Source organism: Bombyx mandarina, chromosome 11, assembly GCF_030267445.1.
Source record: "Bombyx mandarina strain Sakado chromosome 11, ASM3026744v2".
In the NCBI taxonomy this organism is placed as follows: domain Eukaryota; kingdom Metazoa; phylum Arthropoda; class Insecta; order Lepidoptera; family Bombycidae; genus Bombyx; species Bombyx mandarina.
In genome coordinates, this window is record NC_143218.1 from 11896518 (window position 1) to 11917965 (window position 21448).

A 21448-nucleotide genomic window follows, 5' to 3' on the forward strand; every position below is an offset into this window, starting at 1 on the left:
TTTTTAAATTTTTTATTGACATCAGTTCGTCTTTTTTTATTGATCTTTCTGACTTTTGTCTTAATAATCATGTAAGTATTACTCAGGTAGTTTAGTTTTTTGTTGTTTAGATCTGCAAAATAAATCATAAATGTTCATATTTCTTTCACATATAAAAACTATTGTGTCAAAAGCTCGATTCCATAAACTAGAACCTTGAAAACAACAAGACGAATTTTCGTTCCATGTTAAAACGGCACACGGCACGTAAAAAACTTCACGCAATGCCATTGTAATGAAACATTTTTAAAAACAGTGTGGTGTGTCGCGTTCTTTTAAATTATATCTATTTTTAAACCTGTGACCTAGAAGGGGTGGTCTGTAACCAGAAAGTAGGTGGGTAAGAACAACGGCGCGCTGACTACCTTGTCCCCGCGCCTCCTCAAGCTTCAAGCTGGGGACGGATGGAATAATTTATAGCACCTTAGTCCGGTCTGCTGCGTGAATTGTTTGAACAAAGGGTTACTTTTACATTGAAAATCGGTGTAAACGGCCTACAAATTACTGTAACTACTTACGATTTTATATTATCAAGATTATTATTTTTGTGATTGTATTGCTTACAAAACAAAAATAGATGATTGATATATAAATATGCCTTTTTTTTTTAAAGTTCGGACGTTTTTCGTTTCGTGCGGCAAAGGATTAGTGGCACGCTTCGAACAGGAGGTAGCGCAAGGTGAAATGTTGACTAATTAATATTTAGCTGTATATACATATTTAGGTTTCAATATTGTAGGTATTTTTTTCCCTTAAAAAAAAACAAAAAACAAAATAATTATATGCATAATTAAAGATATTTTTATGGCTTAATCTCGCGCTTATTATATCTGACGTTTCAAATATTCGATAAAGCGGTCGTGAAATGAAAATAATAAGCCCGAAGTTAAACCGTACAAGCTGTTCAATTATGTCGTGAAAAACAAATTACGTACTGATTATAGGTATCTTGTACACTTGACATTAGAAGTTTTTAAAATGTCAAAAGCTGAAATAGCTACTGCTAATGCATTTAATGTTTTTCAAAATAATTCCCTTGAGAACCCATTTATCTATCACTGCATACCATCAAACTATTGAGAAAAGCAGTGACCCCACTATTATTGCCTATAGCACTGTAACCGCTGCTTCAGCGTCCTTAAATAACGTTCGTCTAAGCTCTTCCTTGTTTTCCGTCGAGTCTTATTAACATTATGTGACATCAATCTACGTGACGACGTTTTTGAGCATCGGTTAAATCTATCTAGCACAAAGCATTCTAATGTCCAAATAAAGAGGATAGATACTCTCGAAATGTGGTGCTCAAGAAGAATGCTGCAAATATCGTGGACGGAGTTCAGAACGAATCAGTCAATTCTACAGGAACTTGGCGTCAAGCAGCGACTATCCTCCATCATTCAGGGTCGCATTCTCAGTTTCTTCGGGCAGGTATCGCGGCGGAGTGACGACTCTGTTGAGCGCCTTGTGGTGCATGAGAGAGGGCACAAGACCGCACGGCATATTACCGTTACGATTGATCGATCAAATAAAGGCTTTAAGCGGTTGGACGGCGAGATGGATGTAATATGCTCTGCGTAAACTTAGCCCGCCCGCCCGCCGTCTCATTAACTCCGACTGGGCACCGGCCCGGTCCGGGGTAGGGCGCCGGCTGTGAGCGGCAGGAATTTTTAGTGAGATTCAACTCCCACATACACCACCCGCTGCGCGGTAGGGGATCCGGCGATTTTCTCTTGTGGAAAAATAAATAGCTCTAAGGGGTCCCGTTAACGAGTGCACAAGAAGGGCCGCGAGGATTGGCGACATCAGGTGAAGCGCACCACTACCCGAAGTGATGACCACGACCACTCTGTCAAGAGTGCATACGACTGAGAAGAAAGAATCTTATAGACTTGACCGAATCTACTGATAGGTAACTCTTTTGTTAGGCTCTGTCATAACCCTCACGCGGATAATGAGACTGGTAGGTAGGCCTATGCTTTAATTTTTTTAAACCGGTTACATACAGATACACTAAGGCCTTATCTTTAAAAAGCCAACTGAAGTCGATTCCATCATTGTTGCTAAACCATAAAATAATATTTCAGCGAAATATTCAGGCGTCAAGTTTACTTTTTAAAATTAGCGCCAGACTAAAAAAAATATATTGCGTAGACGGAATATGTTTCTGAACTATAAGAATTATTTTTTCAGATGCAGCATGCTATTTTTGCATTGGTTCAATAGCCAATGGCCAATTCTAAAAACTTGATGTTACCTTAATACAATAAGAAATGTAACTGTAATTGATTAAGTCGTGCTATTTCATCTAAAAAACAGCAATCATTAATTATTTTAAACGTTTGAATATTATGAAATTGTTACGTTTGCAATGTAAAAACTTACTAACGTTCCTACTTTGCCGATAGTCCCAGCATCGCAGAGCGTCTGGCCGCAAGGCTGCGTACGGTCCTGCCTGAAGAGGAGGTGCGGGTGCATAGGCCGGTCAAGATGGCCGAATTGAAAGTGACCGGCCTGGACGACTGCACCACCAGGGATGAGGTGGCGGCGGCCGTCGCTTCCCAGGGCAACTGTGCCCTGCAGAATATAACCGTAGGCGAGCTGCGTCCCGGTTATACCGGGGCCAGCTCCGTGTGGGTACGTTGCCCGGTGGAGGCGGCCGTCGTCCTGGCTGCTCCTCCGCCCGGGAGACCTTTGGGGGATCCGGGTAGGTTGCGCGTGGGCTGGATAGCAGCCCACGTGCGCCTGCTAGAACCACGCGCCTGGCGGTGCCTAAAGTGCTTCAGCACTGGGCACTGCCTCGCCAGGTGCGTGAGTGCGGTTGACCGCAGCGGACTGTGTTTCCGCTGTGGTCAACCTGGACACAAGGCGGCCGTGTGCTCGGCTGCGCCGCATTGTTTGTTGTGTGCGGCGGCCGGACGCAGAGCTGATCACCGGACCGGGGGCAAGGCATGCCCCCCGGCTGGCAAAAACGCAATTAGAAATTGGCGCCGCCAAGCTAAGCGGCGGCAAAAGAAGCCGTTGGCCGGGGGAGCACCGGCCGGCACTTTGGCCCCCGCTGAGGCGTTCGCGCCCGATAGCGGGGACAATGGAGTAAGGGAGGGGGCGATGGATGTGGTCCAGTCTTAATGGATCACACCTATCGCTTCCTCCAAGGAAACTTGAACCACTCCGCCGGGGCTCAGGACATGCTGCTCCAGACTATGGCGGAGTGGTCAATTGACGTGGCTGTGGTCGCCGAGCCGTACTTCGTTCCCCCAGCAGACGACTGCTGGTTTAGGGACGCTGATGGCTTGGCGGCCATACATATAAGAAGATCCGCGATGATTCCCCCCCTGGCGATGGTGACCAGGGGCCCCGGGATCGTCGCGGTACAGTTAGAAAATACCGTCGTGATCGGGGTGTACTTCTCTCCGAATCGGCCTACCGTCGAGTTCGAGCGGTTCCTGGACGGGCTAGAGGTGATCGCTCGTCACCTCTCTCCTCGTTCCGTGATACTGGCGGGGGACTTCAATGCGAAGTCTGTCGCTTGGGGTTCCCCATCTACGGACGCTCGTGTTAGGCTGTTGGAGGAGTGGGTGGTCGCGGCCGATCTCTGTATCGTTAACAGGGGCTCGGTCGCGACATGCGTGCGGTGGACAGGAGAGTCTATTGTGGACTTGACGTTCGCGAGCTCGTCCATCGCACAGCGCATCCTCGGCTGGGGCGTGGTGGTGGGGGCGGAATCGTTGTCAGATCATCGGTATATCCGGTTCGATCTTTCCGCTCCCGCGCCAACACCGGCCGCAGGCGCTCGCGGGGTTAACCCCCCGCGGAGTGCATCCCGGTCATTCCCTAGGTGGGCATTGAAACTCCTGAAGAAGGAGCTCCTGGTGGAGGCCTCTATGGTGGCGGCGTGGACGCCCACGCGCCCACACCCTTTCGACGTGGAGGCCGAGGCCGAATGGTTCCGCGGCGCGATGCACCGCATATGCGATGCCTCGATGCCCCGGGTCGGCTCTCGGCATTGCGGACGGCGGCAGTCTCCCTGGTGGTCTCCTGAAATTGCGAGACTGCGCGCGGTCTCCATTCGGGCGAGCCGCCAGTGCGCTAGACACCGCCGTCGCCGCCACCTGCGGCGCGACGACCCCGTCGCGTTTGCGGAGGAGGAAACCCGGCTGCACGGCGAATATCGCGCTGCGAAGGACGCCCTGCGGCTGGCCATCAGGCGGGCCAAGGAGCAGAACATGGAGAGACTCTTAGAGGCGCTCGAAGCGGATCCATGGGGGAGCCCGTACAGGTTGGTGCGCGGCAAGCTGCGCCCGTGGGCCCCCCCTATGACTGAGCGACTCCAGCCTCAACAGCTGCGGGACATCGTTTCGGCGTTGTTCCCGCAGGAGCGAGAGGGATTTGTTCCCCCCGCTATGGGTGAGCCGTCGGACGCCATCGACGGTGAAGCCCCTGCTGAGGTGCCCCGTATTACTGGGGCAGAGCTCCGTGTGGCGGTTGTCAGGATGACTGCAAAGGACACGGCCCTCGGCCCGGACGGAGTCCATGGCTGGGTGCTGGCCTTGGCCCTCGATGCCCTAGGGGACCGGCTCCTGGAGCTATTTAATAGTTGCCTGGAGTCGGGACGGTTCCCGTTGCTCTGGCGGATGGGCAGACTTGTGTTGTTGCGGAAGGAGGGGCGCCCGGTGGATACAGCCGCCGGGTATCGTCCTATCGTACTGCTGGACGAGGCGGGAAAATTGCTGGAGCGTATTCTGGCTGCCCGCATCGTTCAGCACCTGGTCGGGGTTGGACCTGACCTGTCGGCGGAGCAGTTCGGCTTCCGGGAGGGCCGTTCGACCGTGGATGCAATACTCCGCGTGCGGGCCCTCTCGGACGAGGCTGTCTCACGGGGTGGGGTGGCGCTGGCGGTGTCTCTTGACATCGCCAACGCATTTAACACCCTGCCCTGGTCCGTGATAGGGGGGGCACTGGAGAGGCATGGAGTGCCCCTCTACCTCCGCCGGCTGGTTGGCTCCTATTTGGAGGCCAGGTCGGTCGAATGTACCGGGTACGGTGGGACCCTTCACCGTTTTCCGGTCGTGCGGGGTGTCCCGCAGGGGTCGGTTCTCGGACCCCTCTTGTGGAACATCGGGTACGACTGGGGGCCGAGGGGTGCCCTCCTCCCGGGCCTCCGCGTTATTTGTTACGCGGACGACACGTTGGTCGTGGCCCGGGGGGATGATTATAGAGAGTCTGCCCGTCTCGCCACAGCGGGAGTGGCTCTCGTTGTCGGGAGGATAAGGAGACTGGGCCTCGACGTGGCGCTCAGTAAATCCGAGGCCTTGTGGTTTCACGGGCCACGGAGAGCGCCACCTGTCGACGCCCACATCGTGGTTGGAGGCGTCCGAATAGGGGTCGGGGTGCAGTTGAGGTACCTCGGCCTCGTGTTGGACAGCCGGTGGGCTTTTCGTGCTCACTTTGCGGAGCTGGTCCCCCGATTGATGGGGACAGCCGGTTCTTTGAGCCGACTGCTCCCGAATGTCGGGGGGCCGGATCAGGCTGTGCGCCGCCTCTACGCGGGGGTGGTGCGATCGATGGCCCTGTACGGTGCGCCTGTATGGGCTGAGCCACGCAACCGGGCCGCTATGGCTCGGTTCCTGCGCCGGCCGCAGCGCACCGTTGCTATCAGGGTCATCCGTGGATATCGCACCGTCTCCTTCGAGGCGGCGTGTGTGTTGGCGGGGACGCCGCCATGGGAGCTGGAGGCGGAGTCGCTCGCTGCCGACTATCGGTGGCGCAGCGAGCTTCGTGCTCTGGGCGTGGTGCGTCCCTCCAAAAGTGAGCTGCGGGCGCGGAAGGCCCATTCTCGGCGGTCCGTGCTCGAATCGTGGTCGAGGCGGTTGGCCAACCCCACGTGGGGTCTACGGACCGTCGAGGCGGTTTACCCAGTCTTTGATGACTGGGTGAATCGTGGCCGAGGACGCCTCACCTTCCGTCTGGTGCAGGTGCTGACTGGGCACGGATGCTTCGGAAAGTATCTGCACCGGATAGGAGCTGAGCCGACGACGAGGTGCCACCATTGTGGACACGACCTGGACACGGCGGAGCATACGCTCGCTGTCTGCCCCGCTTGGGAGGTGCAGCGCCGTGACCTGGTCGCAAAGATAGGACCGGACTTGTCGCTGCCTGGCGTCGTGGCGTCGATGCTTGGCGGTGACGAGTCCTGGAAGGCTATGCTCGACTTCTGCGAGTGCACCATCTCACAGAAGGAGGCGGCGGGGCGAGTGAGGCAAAGCTCTCCTCACTACGCAGAAATCCGCCGCCGCCGAGCAGGGGGTCGGGACCGGGGTCTCGTCCGTAACCCGGCCCCCTAAGAGCTTCGGGCTCCACCCGTTTTATGCGGGAAGGAGCCTAGGCGTGGGGCGGCGTGGTAAGCCGGGTTCCCCCGACCGCTCCGGGGGAAGGTGTAGCGCGGCGCCATCAATGCGGGCTCTTGGCCCGTCGACCGAGGGAACCGGCGGTCGTGTCGCTGGCGGCCGCCGGTCCGGCGTTTAGGGGACGGCGGGATGGATGTAATATGCTCTGCGTAAACCCTGTCCCGCCGTCTCAATAGCTCCGACTGGGTTCCCACCCGGTCCGGGGTAGGGCGCCGGTTGTGAGCGGCAGGAGTTTTTAGTGAGGTTCAACTCCCACATACGCACGGCGGGTGGGGATCCGGCGATTTTCTCCTGTGGAAAAAAAAAAAAAAAAAAGAAAACGTTCCTACTTTACTAGGTTTTATTTAGAGGGACATGATTATTTAAATAGAACAGACGAGCGGTAGAAGTTTCCAAGATCGTTAACTTTAGGAATGTCTTTGCGCTGCATCTTCTTGATAAGTTTCGATGGTCTTATTAATTTTGTTTTCTAATTCTTGAAATTTTAGGTAGGTATATCTACTGGACTTTGTGGGAACTTGATGATTTAATCATTTTGATTAATTTCAACATTTTTTTCCTATTGCTTACTCATTTTATTGCTCAACATGTAAGAAATCATTTAATTTGGTTATGCTGTGAGAGTGACGTATTGTTAATGATATATCAACATGCAGAATATTAAATAAATGAACAATAATACAAAATTATAAGAAAAAGGATAACCGACTTAAAATAAATAATACAAAATAAAATGAGAATATCATCAATGTAGTAGTAGAAGTCAATGAAATTTGAATTAATAAGGATAACTCATACTGGTTAGATCTTGATAAAATTAAACGGTGTTATGTATATTAGAAAAAATTATATACTATAACGGCGTCAAATAAAAATATATAAAAATTGGTTCAACTAGAAGAAGTACTGAGGTAACGCACAAAAATAATACAGTCGAATTGAGAGCCTCCTCTTTTTTCTATGTCGGTTCAAAAAGCCCGTTACATTATAGCTTGTAGCTAAAAGGGGGCTATTCCAGCTACGCACGGACGGGACCGGGAGAACAAAGTACATTTTTAATCGTCAATGTTCACGGTGAATATCTGACCAGAGGCGAGTTATTTGATCTGTACATTCTGAAAATTTGTACTGAATCTAAAAGTTTATATTATAATAATATTAAGAATTTTATTTCTATTGTCTTTGATATCTCCATATAATTCTTTATGCTATTTTTACGTAGTCGCTTTACATAGTTCTGTTACTAAAGGTTAGTGCATATTGGGTAGCATTTTAAAACGAAGGTACTTACTTAATATCATTTCGAAATTATATAACTCAGTCAGATTTTTTTTTAGTTTAGTTACTTGATATTTTACTGGTGGTAGGACCTCGTGTGAGACGTGAGTACGCACGGGTAGGTACCACCACCCCGCCTATTTCTGCCGTGAAGCAGTAATGCGTTTCGGTTTGAAAGAGAATTTAGAACGTATATCTCGGATGGGTGGCGCATTCACGTCGTAAATGTGTATGTACTCCATAACACCTAACACCAGATGGGCTGGGAGTTCGTCCATCCATCTAAGCAATAAAAAATATATTGGTAATGGTGTGAGATGCAGGGCTTTATGATTTGTTTATGTACCTACATAATTGTAATGTAGTTGGTTGGTTTCAATTTCTTATATTTTGGTTTGTGATTGATTTTTACATCCTTAATTGTCAGATCATGATCTCAACAAATATCTAGAAAGCTTACCTAGGGAAAGACACTAATCATTTGAGAAATGTGAGTGGCTAGGTTTTAAAATCCTATAGCCAAATTATTGATTCAGTATAAAAATTGTCAAGTAGTCACAGACTTTTCTGTGATACTAGTGAACTCGTAACTCTGTGCACTAATAAGCATTTCTGTGTTTACAGTATAAACGTAAAAGCCATTTAATTTCACAAGGCAAAATCCTATTAATGCTATTAAACGAGCGTCCACACATCAAAGTGAAAGAATGTACTACATACTAAGTTTATTTAATTATAAAAACGCGATGGGGTTGCGAGGTCGCTGTAGTGGGTTGCCTCCTACCACAATAGGTGGTTTACGATAAAATCTGAGGCAACGGGCAGTCGAGCACGGCATATGCGGCGGAGTGGCGGTCGTCGCGGCCATCGCGGCGGTTCCCGCACATCAACAAGAGCCACGTGCCACTCCTAATGGGAATTGCGTGAGGTACACGACAATGGGTTGCACCAGCAGCGCACCAGCTGTCGTTACACCTGATGCTAGTGCCACAGGTACTTTAACTTTAATGTACTGAGTTTTATTTTTGTATCAAGATTGAGAAAAACTGTGAATTACTTCTATTTTCTGCTCAACTAGAATCACTAATTATTAAATTCATTTCAGAAAGGCAGAAAAGCATTCAATTCGCTGATAGCTGTGATCAAACAATAAATAGTAATGAAGAAATCGAAAACAGTGAAAGACACGATACAAATAATGTGCTTCCTCAATGTGATACTTTAGAACAAACTATACGTTTAGTTAAAAGTGATATTTCTCTGATGGAGACATTTCCTTTAAAGGAAGATAAAAGTTAGTAAAATAAGTATTATTAGTAGTAATTTCGTACAGTACATAAATTTAAAGTAATTACTCGTATTTCACTAAAACAGCTTCATATTTAAGTCTCTATTACGCAGACGACCTCTTGACCTTAGCAATGGCTCATGATTTAAGACCTTGGTTTCTTATATCTTGATGTCACGTGGAATCTTTTTCCAAAGCAGTTCTTGCACATTGGAGCACTAGAAATCCATTAATATTTTTGGTCATAGATTAAATATATTTGAGAAATCAGAAGACAATGCTGTAATTTGATAAAAACATCGTACTAATGGCAGTTTCCAATTTATAATATTTATACAGGTAATGACGGTAAAAAATGTACAATTCTTACGAAAATCTAAACAATTTTTTATTATCGTTATTAAATAAATAAAAGTTGTGTGTATTGAAGTTATTAATTTGCTAAATTTCTGCTCGTCTCATCTTTAATCTGGACTGTCCCACATACTTATTTTTGTTAGTTGTACAATAAAGTTAACATAAATAAATAAAAGATTACTAATATCATAGTAATGTATAATTTGTTTCATAAATAAACTTTATCATTATAGATTATCAGGATGTTGATGAAATGAATTCGAATAGTGAAAAAGAATTAGGAGCCATTGTTATTGCTAACGAAGAGGATAAAATCTCTACTTTAGAAGAAGTTATTGAAAAGGTAATGGAATTGAATCATTCAGATGAAATGCAAAGTTCACAAAATGAAGAAACCTCGCCAATTAATAATTCAGAGGACCAAAACCATACGACACAGGTGGAAGACACTACTGTATCAGAAAGTATTGGACATATTGAACCAAATAACGAACAGTAAGTGTTCATTTCATGGTATTTTGGTTTTTATTTTATTTTTAATATGCAATCGAGTATACCGTCCATTTGATGATGAGCGGTCACTGATGCTCATAGACATTAATGATACCAGAGGTACAGCGAAATCGCTGCCTGCAGCTTAGGTCTCTTTTCAAAACTCGTTTAAAGAAAAACATGTCATATCATTCAGGATACACAGGGGAATTCCAGAGCCAGATGATACATGGCAAAAAAGATCTCTGGAAACGATCTATAGACTTTTTTTTTATTGCTTAGATGGATGGACGAGCTCACAGCCCACCTGGTGTTAAGTGGTTACTGGAGCCCATAGACATCTACAACGTAAATGCGCCACCCACCTTGAGATATAAGTTCTAAGATCTCAGTATAGTTACAACGGCTGCCCTACCCTTCAGACCGAAACGCATTACTGCTTCACGGCAGAAATAGGCAGGGCGGTGGTACCTACCCGTGAGGACTCCCAAGAGGTCCTACCACCAGTGTTTTCGCAAATTATAATTTTATTGATCGTAGATGATCGTAGTGTTTCTAGATAGTATGGATGAACTCTGATCTGTTGGTGGTGCAATGGTAAAATGGGAGATGTTGAAACCCTCCCAAAGAAATATTTAGAGCACCCCTCATGGTGCATATGGTGCGAAACACAGATAACCGAAGTACCTCTGTAACCCAGAGGTTTAATTGATCCGTAAGAACAGCATTATCAGAACGGCCTTCTTCTAGTGTTAAACATGGCTTTCATTTTGGTCGACGTAAGATTGGCTTGCATCTATGCTGGCTCTATGTTATATTACAATGTACAGTGTCAATGGTCACGTTTTGGTCATTTCGGGTGTCGTCATTGAGTTCTAGCAACCGTCGATACATTAAAAAAAGCATACTTGGCATCCAAGACAAGATGACAGACGATAAATGTTGATAATGAAGATGAATGCTAATCAATACGAATAAAGCAAACGAACGTATACCCCCGGAGATCTATCTCTTACCGATGACACCAGTGCACCAATTCATTAATAACCTACAGAAATTCAATATAATTAGAAGGCAAAAATATTCATTTTGGTACTGACAGTGTTAATTTCTTAAACTTTTTTTGTCAAAGAAATGAGCACGGGGAAGAAGCAATTAGCCCCAGTCTATCAGAGAGCAGTCGTGCTACGAGATGGGAAGCTTTAGCTGATATTGCAGCGGAACTACCGGCATCACTCACCATTGATCCTTTAACGGGTCAAATTTATTCACTCGCAAAATAAAAACAAAAATGAACGAACACACTGCATTTTGTATAATTACCACTTTAATCAACAGTAATAAAAATATATTTTATATTATTAATGGTGTTCATGATGCTTTGAGAATGCATTGTTTTTTATTACCTAATACTGACTACAAGGGCTATTCCAGCTACTGACTGACTGGTTAGTGACCTCATAGGCTCAACCAAAGAGTTGCTAACACAAACCCTAGCATCGGAAGCGCGACTCACTGAGATCCGGCGAAAAACTCAATGGGTTGGACGATGGAATCTATGGATTAGTTGTTATGACGAACCCTTCGTCGCATTCGACGAGTTCGACGCGAATGGTCACCGGTGCATCGAACGCAGGGCCGGATTTAGAGGTCTGGAGGCCTCGGGGCAACAGAGGAGCAGAGGCTGTCTAGCCCCAAATTATTTTCTAAATAAAATGAACAATTTTATCCGGTCGAGTTTCCAAATAAATAATTTATTGTGAAACTACGTAGATTCTCTTAGTATTTAACAAACATACATAAATACACTCCCGGACACATCTATCGACCCACCTAGTGTCTTATGTTTTGGCTGTCCCTAGCTAAAAATAAGTGTTAGGTGGAGCAATAATTTTATATGCAGTTTTGAAGCTTTTCAAATTCAGAATAATTATGAAAAAAAAAACGTGATAGCGTATAAGATGATATAAGTCAAGTATGCGCCTTGGTGAAGAGCAAGAGTTACGTAATAGGCTGGAGATTTGCTTAGATGAGTGGACGAGCTCACAGCCCACCTGGTGTTAAGTGGTTACTGGAGTCCATAGACATCTACAACGTAAACGCGCCACCCACCTCGAGATATAAGTTCTAAGGTTTCAGTATAGTTACAAAGGCTACCCCACCCTTCGAACCGAAACACATTACTGCTTCACGGCGGAAATAGGCGGGGTGGTGGTACCTACCCGTGCGGACTCCCAAAAGGTCCTACCACCAGTGATTACGTAAATTATAATTTTTGCGGGTTGATTTTTATTACACGATGTTATTCATTCACCGTGGAAGTCAATCGTGAACATTTGTTGAGTACGTATTTCATTAGAAAAATTGGTACCCGCCTGCGGGATTCGAACACCGGTGCATCGCTACATACGAATGCACCGGACGTCTTATCCTTTAGGCCACGACGACTAAATTTTAAATAAATCAACCGTTTTATTACAATGAAATGTTTAATTAATAAGAAGTATTGCCTCCAAAGGCACTTACGACAGATAGACATAGAATTAATCAGTTTCACTATGAAATTCTTTTCATGCTTTTATTATGAAGGGACAAAGCTTATTATTGCTCTCATAACGATTTATCATGCACAGATTTTATTAGCACATGTATCATTATATCTGTTTTACTACTATTAAAAATAAAACAATTTCATATGAAGATATTCGTTTAATGATAGTTTGATAGAATGAGGCATGTCAAGACCCTTTAACTCTTATCATAGCAACGCCATTGTCTACAGTTGTTCCTCCAAGCACTACTATACACAGAGCTGATTGCTCAACACTGTTCCACACACTTTTTATCCACTTATCTATTTTTTTAATCTCCTCTAGTTCATTTGAAGTATCTAATTTCAATCTCAAATGTGCCATAGTAAAATTATATTCAGAAACAGCATTACATAGAGTTGATATCACTTCGTCAACTGTATCAACAGTATTCAATTTAATTTTTTTAGACATCCCTTTCCCTCTTTTTAACTGTGATGTCATATTTTCTTTTGCTTGAGACAAGTATGTGTGGTAATCCCCTGTAATGTTGTCACATCCAACAATCAAAGAAGATTTCTTGTGTTCCATCATGCGGTTGAATATTGAGATTGTGTAATGTTCAGACTGTGCCATTTTTATTATATTTTCTTTAAATTTTTCTCTGTTTGTGTGCACTGCATCTCCATATTCAATGTTTTTACTGAGTTTAAGTTGCACTAATTTCAATGAAGCTAAGGAATCTTCTACAGAACAATGTCCATTTTTGCCACATTGGATATCCTCTCTCAATAGTTCTTTTACCAAAGATTTTAATTTTGGTTTACGAGATCTTTCACCCATAAAATTAAATATTACGCTTGTATCAATTATGTATGGATGCATCATTTTTAAAGCATGCATGTCTACATTTAATGATTGACCTACAAGAATAGCATCTGATGGTAAAAGTTCTCGTAAATCTTTTTGAACATCCTCGAGTCTTTTTGTTACATCATTCAATATTGGCTTTGTAATTCCAGAAAATCGTGTCAAATAATCTGTTATATCGTTGTAGGGCTTAACCAAGGATTCATAGACAACTTCATGTTTTTCATTCACTACAGATATACGAGTTAATTCTGACCCAGCATTTGTAATGCACATTTCACAGTCTATACCAAATAGTGGTGAGGTTGCTGTTACGGGTGTATATTCCTCTTTACTCATTACATAATCTGAATATGTGTGTTGCAATTTACCTTTCAGAGGTACAGGGTAATTTTCCTCTAACAACTGCCAAGCTGATAGAATAAGTTGTGTTCTAGGAAACTTATCATTGCATCTTATTTCATTTGTGCTTTCACTCTGATCTACAATTGGAAAAATTGCTCTCATCATGACCATTAGATCTTTTCTAACCTCGAGAGCTAAATTCATAGAACCATATTTCTGTATTAAGCTTTCTTTTTCTAGTTCAGTTAATGGTACTAAAGCTAGTTCTTGAACTAGTGAGCCATTATAAACGGATGGTGTGAGAACTTCAACGGTATGATTAAAAATTGTTTTTAAGCAAGTTAGCTCTTCATAATAGTTTTCTAAGTGTTTAACAGAAACACCTTCCAAAATTAAGCAAGTAGTTTGGGTGATTTTGCCACATTTTTCTAAAACATACCACCGAGGTGGCTGTGATAAATTAAGGCTTCCTAAAAGGGAATGGAGTAGAAGATGTTGAATATCTGTAAGTACTAATGGTACCCTTTCAACATTTATAGTTTCTAGGCTTGCTTGTTCTCCAGCAATTTTGAAACGAAATTTAGGTAAGTGCTTTACACTTTTAACCGGTTTTAATGTTTTGTCAGAATTGAGTTCTTCACAGTTATTGTCTGATGAGACTATACCTATAAAACAAAGTTAAATCACATTAGAACAACAATTTGATTATGACTTAGAAGATATCAAGGTACCAAACAATTTTTTAATTAAAAATTATATTTACTGTAGATTAATGTGATATTAATGTTCCAACCCATTATGATTTTTTTGTTAACGAACACATTTTTTTTATTATTGGAAGAGATGGGCAGACACTTACTGGTTATTTTGATATATTGTAAGTCAGGTTGAAAGGAGTTATTTTGCAATATAAATGAGATTTCAAATTCATATCACAAACTCCAGTAAACACACCAGGGAGGTCTCCACCTGTCTTGTGACATGATGTCATAATTTAAACAGCTCAGATTTTTTGTTAAGTTTTAAAAGTATAAAGAGACAGTATCTCAAAAACAATGACCTTAACTGATGGCGACTGGACACCGTCGTTGTTATTTTGTTGTCTTTGTAGGCAGACGAGAATACGGCCCACCTGATAGTAAATTATTACCGTAGCTCATGCATTTTAGCAATGCGGATTGCACACCTAAGCTGCTGCACACTTCGTGAATATACTACATAAGTAAACATAATAAGCATACTTACATTTGGTGCTTCCTTTACGTGACATTCGTGGTTTTTTACAAACAGGTGCTTCGGTTCCATTGTTTTTGCTCATGTTATTTTTCTTTTATTTCTCGTTAGAGAATAGTAAAATGTTGACAAACTTTAGTTTGTTTGAAATTCCAGAAATTTATAAAGCTGTACCTACGATAGACTGTATTGCCAAAATAATCATGATGAATAATGCCAAATCATGTTATATAAAATAAATAATAAGGTATACTGTTCCAAAGTACCTCTATGTATTTAGTTTGAAAAGTAGAATCTGCTAACGTGAACGAGTGAAAAGTGGGTATATAGGTTATTTTTTTTCTGAAATGTCAAAATCACAGATTACTTTAGAGTAGCAATATAGTATGTTTTTTTAAGGGATTTTATGACCTGGTAACTAAGATCTTTAAGCCATGTCTTATTTTAAGGCAATTAGAGTATAAGTACTTAAACCCCGTCTGGGCGTAGCTGGAATAGGCCAAAGATTAGTATATTACGGAATAGTCCCATTAGTTAAAATAAGGTAAGGCAAAAGTGACAAAGCGAAGAAAAATTTCGGATGCCATTTTGAAGCTGATGATTTACGGCTAATGACTGTTTCTCATAATTTAAAATAATTTGACATCTAAGAGGTGAACCATACTAATATTTCTGGTAGTGGGCGGAAATTTATAGAAACTGGCAATTTTATTATTTCAATTTATTATACGTCGAACGGTGTGTTGCTACAACGCAATTACTACGGCCTGCCTATTACTACCACGAAACAGCTATACCGGATTGACGGGTGCGGCAGCCTTTATACTTTACAATTGAGACTATTTGTTATAAGGTGGATGGCGGTTACAACAAAGTGGGCCGGGAGCCCGTTAACAAGTCTTTGCACAAAAATACAAAATGAAACACGATAAAAAAAGACAAGTGTGAAATAAAAATATATTCAAATAAGTTAATTATAGCTTGATTTGTAGACAGATGGGGATGCCGGTTTCAACTTTTGAAGTTGTCTATCGCTTGGAATATGAAAGAGTTCCATAGTCCGCTTGATTTAATGACGAAGGAGCGATCGAAACAGATAGTGTGACCATGTTGATGATTATTTCAAGATAGTTGCTAAACTTACTCTTTTGAACTACTGTCCACTCACTACACGAGACAAAAATATTCAAAACTTATTTTATAATATATATAATATAAGTTTGTTGTTTCTTGTAACGAAAACATACAGTACCCACATTTAAAAATTATTTGAGTTTTTAGTAAAATTGTTTTTTTTGTTTTTCTCTTGGGCATTGATTAATACTTGTTTGAAGATAACGGAATTTTTTACAAGACTTATTTGGGTACGCAGCACGTCACACGCGTCGATAACGCGAGTGACGTCAACTCGGGTTGGACGGGTTTATTAATCTTATGAAATTTCTTGACAATCATAGAAGACGCCGGATGCCCGTCTCGTGGCGATTACTCGTACCGGTCCGGAGTACTCAATGTAGGGTTCTAAGGTGTAATATATCGCACAAGCTCACTCGAAATTAAACTCAAACCTTTTTCACTAAGTCCCATAGGTCATGTCTAAAGTTTTTTTTCTTCCTACCTATGCTGATAGCCTTGAGAGGCTATTTCAGTTTCTCCTTGACGTGTAGGTGAGCTCAGGGGGCTCAAGCCGGGAGTGTTACTAACACTTGCCCTAGCAAGAGCATTGCTTCGCAGAATCTACCACCAGGTACGAAACGCGACTCACTGAGAAGATCCGGCGAGAAACTCAGTGGGCTTGTCTAAAGTAGCTGTAACATTCTCTTATAAGCTTATCAATTCAAAATAGGTTTAGGTATATTAATCTTATGATATTATTCATATATATATTAATTTTAAAGACATTAAAAATGGTTTCTCGGGCACCAGATCGAAAATCGTCGAAAATCTAGAGCATGATAATATAAATTTGTGTAGCTCTTCCATATCGGTCACCACAAAAGCGATAAATTGACAAACTTTTGGAAATTGGTTATTAATAGGGTTATTTCTGATTTAATACGAGCGAAACCCCGGTCAAAATTATTATAAAACTAGCTGACCCGGCAGACTTCGTAGTGCCTCAATCGATAAATAAGACCTAAACTTTTGTATAAAAGGAATCCGTCCGACGGGGGACACATCTAAGAAAAAACAAAATTGTTATTTTTATTTAATTCCGAGCATTTTCATATTTATCTACCTTTTAAACCTTCCCTGGACTTCCACAAATAATTCAAGACCAAAATTAGCCAAATCGGTCCAGCCGTTCTCGAGTTTTCGCGAGACTAACGAACACCAATTCATTTTTATATATATATAGAACAAGAAGATTACTTTTTTTTCTCTATCCTGCAACTTAGCAATCTGTTTCTTCAAAAACAATAATCAAATTTGATGTCAGATTTTCATCAGGAAAAGTTGACTTACGGCCGTTTTCAATAACGTATCTGAGTTTTCGGATAGATAGCTATCTCCGAATATCAGCAAGAGCGTATCTATCCTTAGTTTGCGTTTCACAATCACGGATAAGTGCTATCTCTCTTTAACCAACAGTAGATAGCTTCTTCCCTCCGATTTATCCGAGCCTCTTGATACGTTTCGTTCTACTACAAATACGAAACAACATCAGGATCAAGACTTATTTTATTTTATTCTAAATTATAACTATAATTTAACCAGCATATTGTAGACTATCATAAACACATTTGTTTATAACAAAAAGTAATAAAAACATATGTAGATTTTTTTAAATTGGACGTATTGCTATTTTTATCCTAGTCGAAATTATGAAACGAAACGTTTTGACAGTCCGTTTGCCAATAAGCAGTGATCAGTTTCTTTTGTTTGTTTTTCTACTGTTTACCTACTATATTAGATGATGACTTACCTCCAAAACGCTTTAAAACTTTCGTTTATAATTCTAAGTGTGTTTATAATTAAAGAGCTACAGTGAAATAAAATGAATTCTGTAAGTATCTATGAACTACATTGATAATAATAATTTTACTTTGAAAACTTTGAGTTCAAGTTTAGAAAATATATCTTTTTCAGTCAAGAAAGGCAGCACCCATGACAAAAGATGAGACGATGATTCTAGCAGAACTTGTGGCGGTGAAAAAACACATCAATAATAAGGCAACAAATGCCACAAACAATAAATTGAAGCAGCAGGCTTGGCCAACCCTTGTAAATGATTTTAATTCGTCGATTCGTCGTTTCCCATGAACTCCATCGCAGCTTCGACTAAAATGGGAAAACTTAAAAAAACGCTACGGCAACATAAGAAACAACCTTAGTAAGGTTAGAATAATTATTTGATAGTTTGTCTCTAATAACACATTGACAAACATGATTTTTTCTTTAGGTTGCCGTACATAGTATTTGAAATAATTATGCTCTTTGTTACAGGCTGGAGGTGGTAAGGATTGCAGATGAAATTTTGGATAAAGCATGCACATTGTTGTAGGTCACATATATTTTTAACACTTTTACAGCCAAGCGGAAACAAGATGGAAGAAAAGAAATGCAATGTATTAGCAGAATATCTAATAGCAAAAAAGAGGCTTGATTTGGAACATGAAGAAAAGGAGATTGTTGTAGCAAAACTTAAGTTAGATTTAGATAATGCTAGATTAAAAAATTAAAAATTACTTAAAAGGATTTCATAAATTAAGTAGGCAATAATAATTTTATGTTAGATAGTTTTTTAAGTATATGTACAAATTCTAAATTAAATATCTTGCATGTACTAACCACTATGTAATTATCATTTTGGAAAATAAAAAATAGTCAAATTATCATTGGAGTTTATTTTATAAATTATCTTTGGAAGCAATTATTTATAAGTAGTTGTATTTCAGATGTACGTTCTGGAAAATTGTTACGAACAATTATATTATTTTCCTGTAATGTATCTGCGACTGAAATTTCTGATTCTAATTCTTCTAAATTCATACTCCTGACGATATTATGCAGCATGGCAGCTATAATAACAGCTTGCATATTTTCTAGTTTTAATCTACTTTTCAATGATAATACAGGGAGTCTTCTTTTACAAACACCAATGCATCTGAAAAATATACATTATTCGCTTACTTTATTTTACAATACAGAATAACAAACTCTTAACTTAAAAAAAGATTACCTCTCTATAGTATCTCTTGTTTTAATATGTGATTCATTTTAAATCGTTCCGATTGAGTATGTGGGTTAATTAATCATGTTAAAAGATAGGGTTGTGGGGATAGCCTCTATCGGCAAGCAAATAGCAATCCAAGTCCACCTTGTTATCAATGTTCTCTTGATATGTAGATAATTTATTATAATAGTGTCATATTAAATTCATATAAACACCTAAATATATAATATAAATAAATAAAAATATAATAATAATATATAATAATAATAATATAAATAAGGTAATATAAATAAGAAATACCTTTTCAATCTGAATGGTTAATTATAGTTGTATCATGAGTAGACCCAGGCCATCAAGCAACAACATTTTGAAACATCAATGATGCATTGCACACAAATTACACATTCAAAATACTCTTTTTCTATTTCTAAATTCCTCTCCTATATTTGAATCTGTAACACAAATATAAAATGTAGAGGTATCAGTGTGTAATAAGAATGAAGGTAAATAGCCTACCAGGTTATTGTATTAGTATATGAATGTCATTTAGGGCACCATGGGAATCCAGCAGTATTATAGAATTCCTGTTGAGTGTGATTTTGTAACACAACAAAAATTAGGTATAATTTTGCTATTGCTATAAACAAATATAAGTTATAATAACGAGTACTTTTATGGTTAAAATTTATCTTACCTTTTTGACGTTACACTCAAATATGGTCTCATTAAATTAATCAATTCATTCACAACACCTTTGCTCAGAAATCTATAGTCAAATTCGTAATTATTGATCTTCGCCATGTAATTCAGACGATCTTTATTTTCCTAACCATATGATATCGGCCTCACTATCACTATCTGCATCACAATCCATTATCATTTGTAATAATTCCATATCACTATCATCACTGCTACAATATGCCAATATGAAGGGAAAGAATTATTAAATTATAGCGATTTACTTTCGAAAGATAAACATGTAACCGGCCGATTTTGACAGATAAGCGAATGCCCATACTAGAGATAGCGCCGCCTACCGGAGAGTTACTTAAAACTCATATTGAAACGGAAGTAAGCACGATTTGTATGAGCGTTCTATCTTTAGCAGGCTATCCGTCCTCCCGACGATGGATAGATAAATCCGATAGGAACTGCTGCCCGTCGATAGGTTATTGGAACGTAAGTAAGGACAAAAATATAGATTTGTCTATCTTTAGTAACCGAAACTAGGGATAGATAGGTTATTGAAAACGGCCGTTAGCCGAGTTATGTCCCCAGTGGTACAATTCTCATCTCCTATCTGCAAAACTTATTGCTAGGTCTGGTATAATATTCCTTTTTAGGCGAGAGTATCTTAGACTGTCCTCCCCCTGCAGTTCTACAGCTAGCTGATTAATGTATTCAATTCGTGATTGGTAATTCTTGCTGTGTTTCAATATCTTCCTTCACTGTTCTTAAATTCAAATCCAGATTTACATATTGGTTGCTTATGTATGGTGGAATATTGCATATGGTTCTCATTGTTTTGCTTTGAAACCGCTCTAGTATTTCTACATTACTGGCTGGCAGTGCCCCATATCTGTATACCATATGTTCGTACAGGCTGCAGTATAGTTTTGTAAATTGTCATTTTACTGGCGTCCAGTAAACAGTATCCAGGACACCAGTAACAAAGATTGGTCCAGGTTTTGATGGTTTTTCTATTTTTTTATTATCTGTTGTAGATTCCTCATTGTCTAAAATATCGAATTAATATTTTGTAGGAATTGCATAAGTGATGCGGTCCGCATTTTCGTCGTAGCTGTCGTCGCCGAACATACTGTGGAAGAGCAACCCGGTCGGCGGTGTATCGCGTTCCGACCCGGCAGGCTGGTTCTGGCCCAGCGGGGTATGCCGGAACACCAGCGGCATCGCCCGGGCGGCCTGGTAGGGCCGCCGTACCGCGGAGACTGACGTCGTTGGTCGTCGACTATCGCCTCGACGACCCGTCGGTCGGGCGTCCTCGGGGTGGCGCCGCGTGTCTGGTTGTAGTGTTGACCGCGGGAACCCCCCCTACTCTGACCGGGTTTTGACCCCGGACGGAGATAGGACGCCGGGTGTAAGAGTGCAGAGGAGTCGTTTAGTGGGTGGGCCCTAAATTCCTTGGGCCCGCGGTCTGCTTTCAACACCTGCAGATCGTGGAGTCTCACATACCCTAGGCGCGGGGACCTCGTAGGAGGTTCGGCCATCGGTCCGAAAAAAAAAAAAATGTCTTTTTCTTTACCTTTTCATTCTGTGGGGATTTGGTTTCCACTCTCCTTCTTTTGACTGGGGGAATTCTGTCCTGTTGCCAGTCGTGCTTGTTTTGATCTTTCGTTCTAATTAATAAACTAAACTACGTACTAATAAATAATTATTTCAGGGACGTTGATGTCTTGCGGTATGTTGCTGCGTG

At 41.5% G+C, this 21448-nt stretch overlaps 2 protein-coding genes and 2 long non-coding RNA genes across 4 annotated transcripts; 2 read left to right on the forward strand and 2 right to left on the reverse strand.

Moving 5' to 3' along the window:
- Window positions 1-8540: 8540 nt before the first annotated feature.
- Window positions 8541-12558, forward strand: LOC114242867 (uncharacterized). Its single transcript, XM_028174169.2, has 4 exons — window positions 8541-8714; window positions 8827-9015; window positions 9600-9861; window positions 10991-12558. The coding sequence occupies exons 1-4, from the start codon at window positions 8660-8662 to the stop codon at window positions 11139-11141; spliced, it is 657 nt and encodes a 218-aa protein (XP_028029970.2). The 5' UTR covers window positions 8541-8659; the 3' UTR covers window positions 11142-12558.
- On the reverse strand, window positions 12553-15202 carry Rexo5 (RNA exonuclease 5). The gene is made up of 2 exons (XM_028183255.2): window positions 14850-15202; window positions 12553-14269 (listed from the first exon to the last, which is right to left on the reverse strand). Exons 1-2 carry the CDS (start codon window positions 14920-14922, stop codon window positions 12597-12599), a joined length of 1746 nt encoding a protein of 581 aa, XP_028039056.2. The 5' UTR covers window positions 14923-15202; the 3' UTR covers window positions 12553-12596.
- A 2102-nt stretch (window positions 15203-17304) lies between these two features.
- Window positions 17305-18673, forward strand: LOC149502029 (uncharacterized). The gene is made up of 2 exons (XR_016323892.1): window positions 17305-18176; window positions 18285-18673. It is a non-coding gene; the product is annotated as an uncharacterized LOC149502029 (long non-coding RNA).
- On the reverse strand, window positions 18668-19676 carry LOC149502030 (uncharacterized). Its single transcript, XR_016323893.1, has 2 exons — window positions 19315-19676; window positions 18668-18945 (listed from the first exon to the last, which is right to left on the reverse strand). It is a non-coding gene; the product is annotated as an uncharacterized LOC149502030 (long non-coding RNA).
- Window positions 19677-21448: the final 1772 nt, after the last annotated feature.

Bases quoted from the DNA above. Each gene is read 5' to 3' on its own strand.
- Rexo5 (XM_028183255.2), bottom strand. From the start codon at position 14,922: ATGAGCAAAAACAATGGAACCGAAGCACCTGTTTGTAAAAAACCACGA. The intron at 14,270-14,849 runs GTAAGTATGCTT...TTTGTTTTATAG, and splicing joins ACGTAAAGGAAGCACCAAAT to GTATAGTCTCATCAGACAAT.
- LOC114242867 (XM_028174169.2), top strand. From the start codon at position 8,660: ATGGGTTGCACCAGCAGCGCACCAGCTGTCGTTACACCTGATGCTAGT. The intron at 8,715-8,826 runs GTACTTTAACTT...AATTCATTTCAG, and splicing joins ACCTGATGCTAGTGCCACAG to AAAGGCAGAAAAGCATTCAA. The intron at 9,016-9,599 runs GTTAGTAAAATA...TTATCATTATAG, and splicing joins TCCTTTAAAGGAAGATAAAA to ATTATCAGGATGTTGATGAA.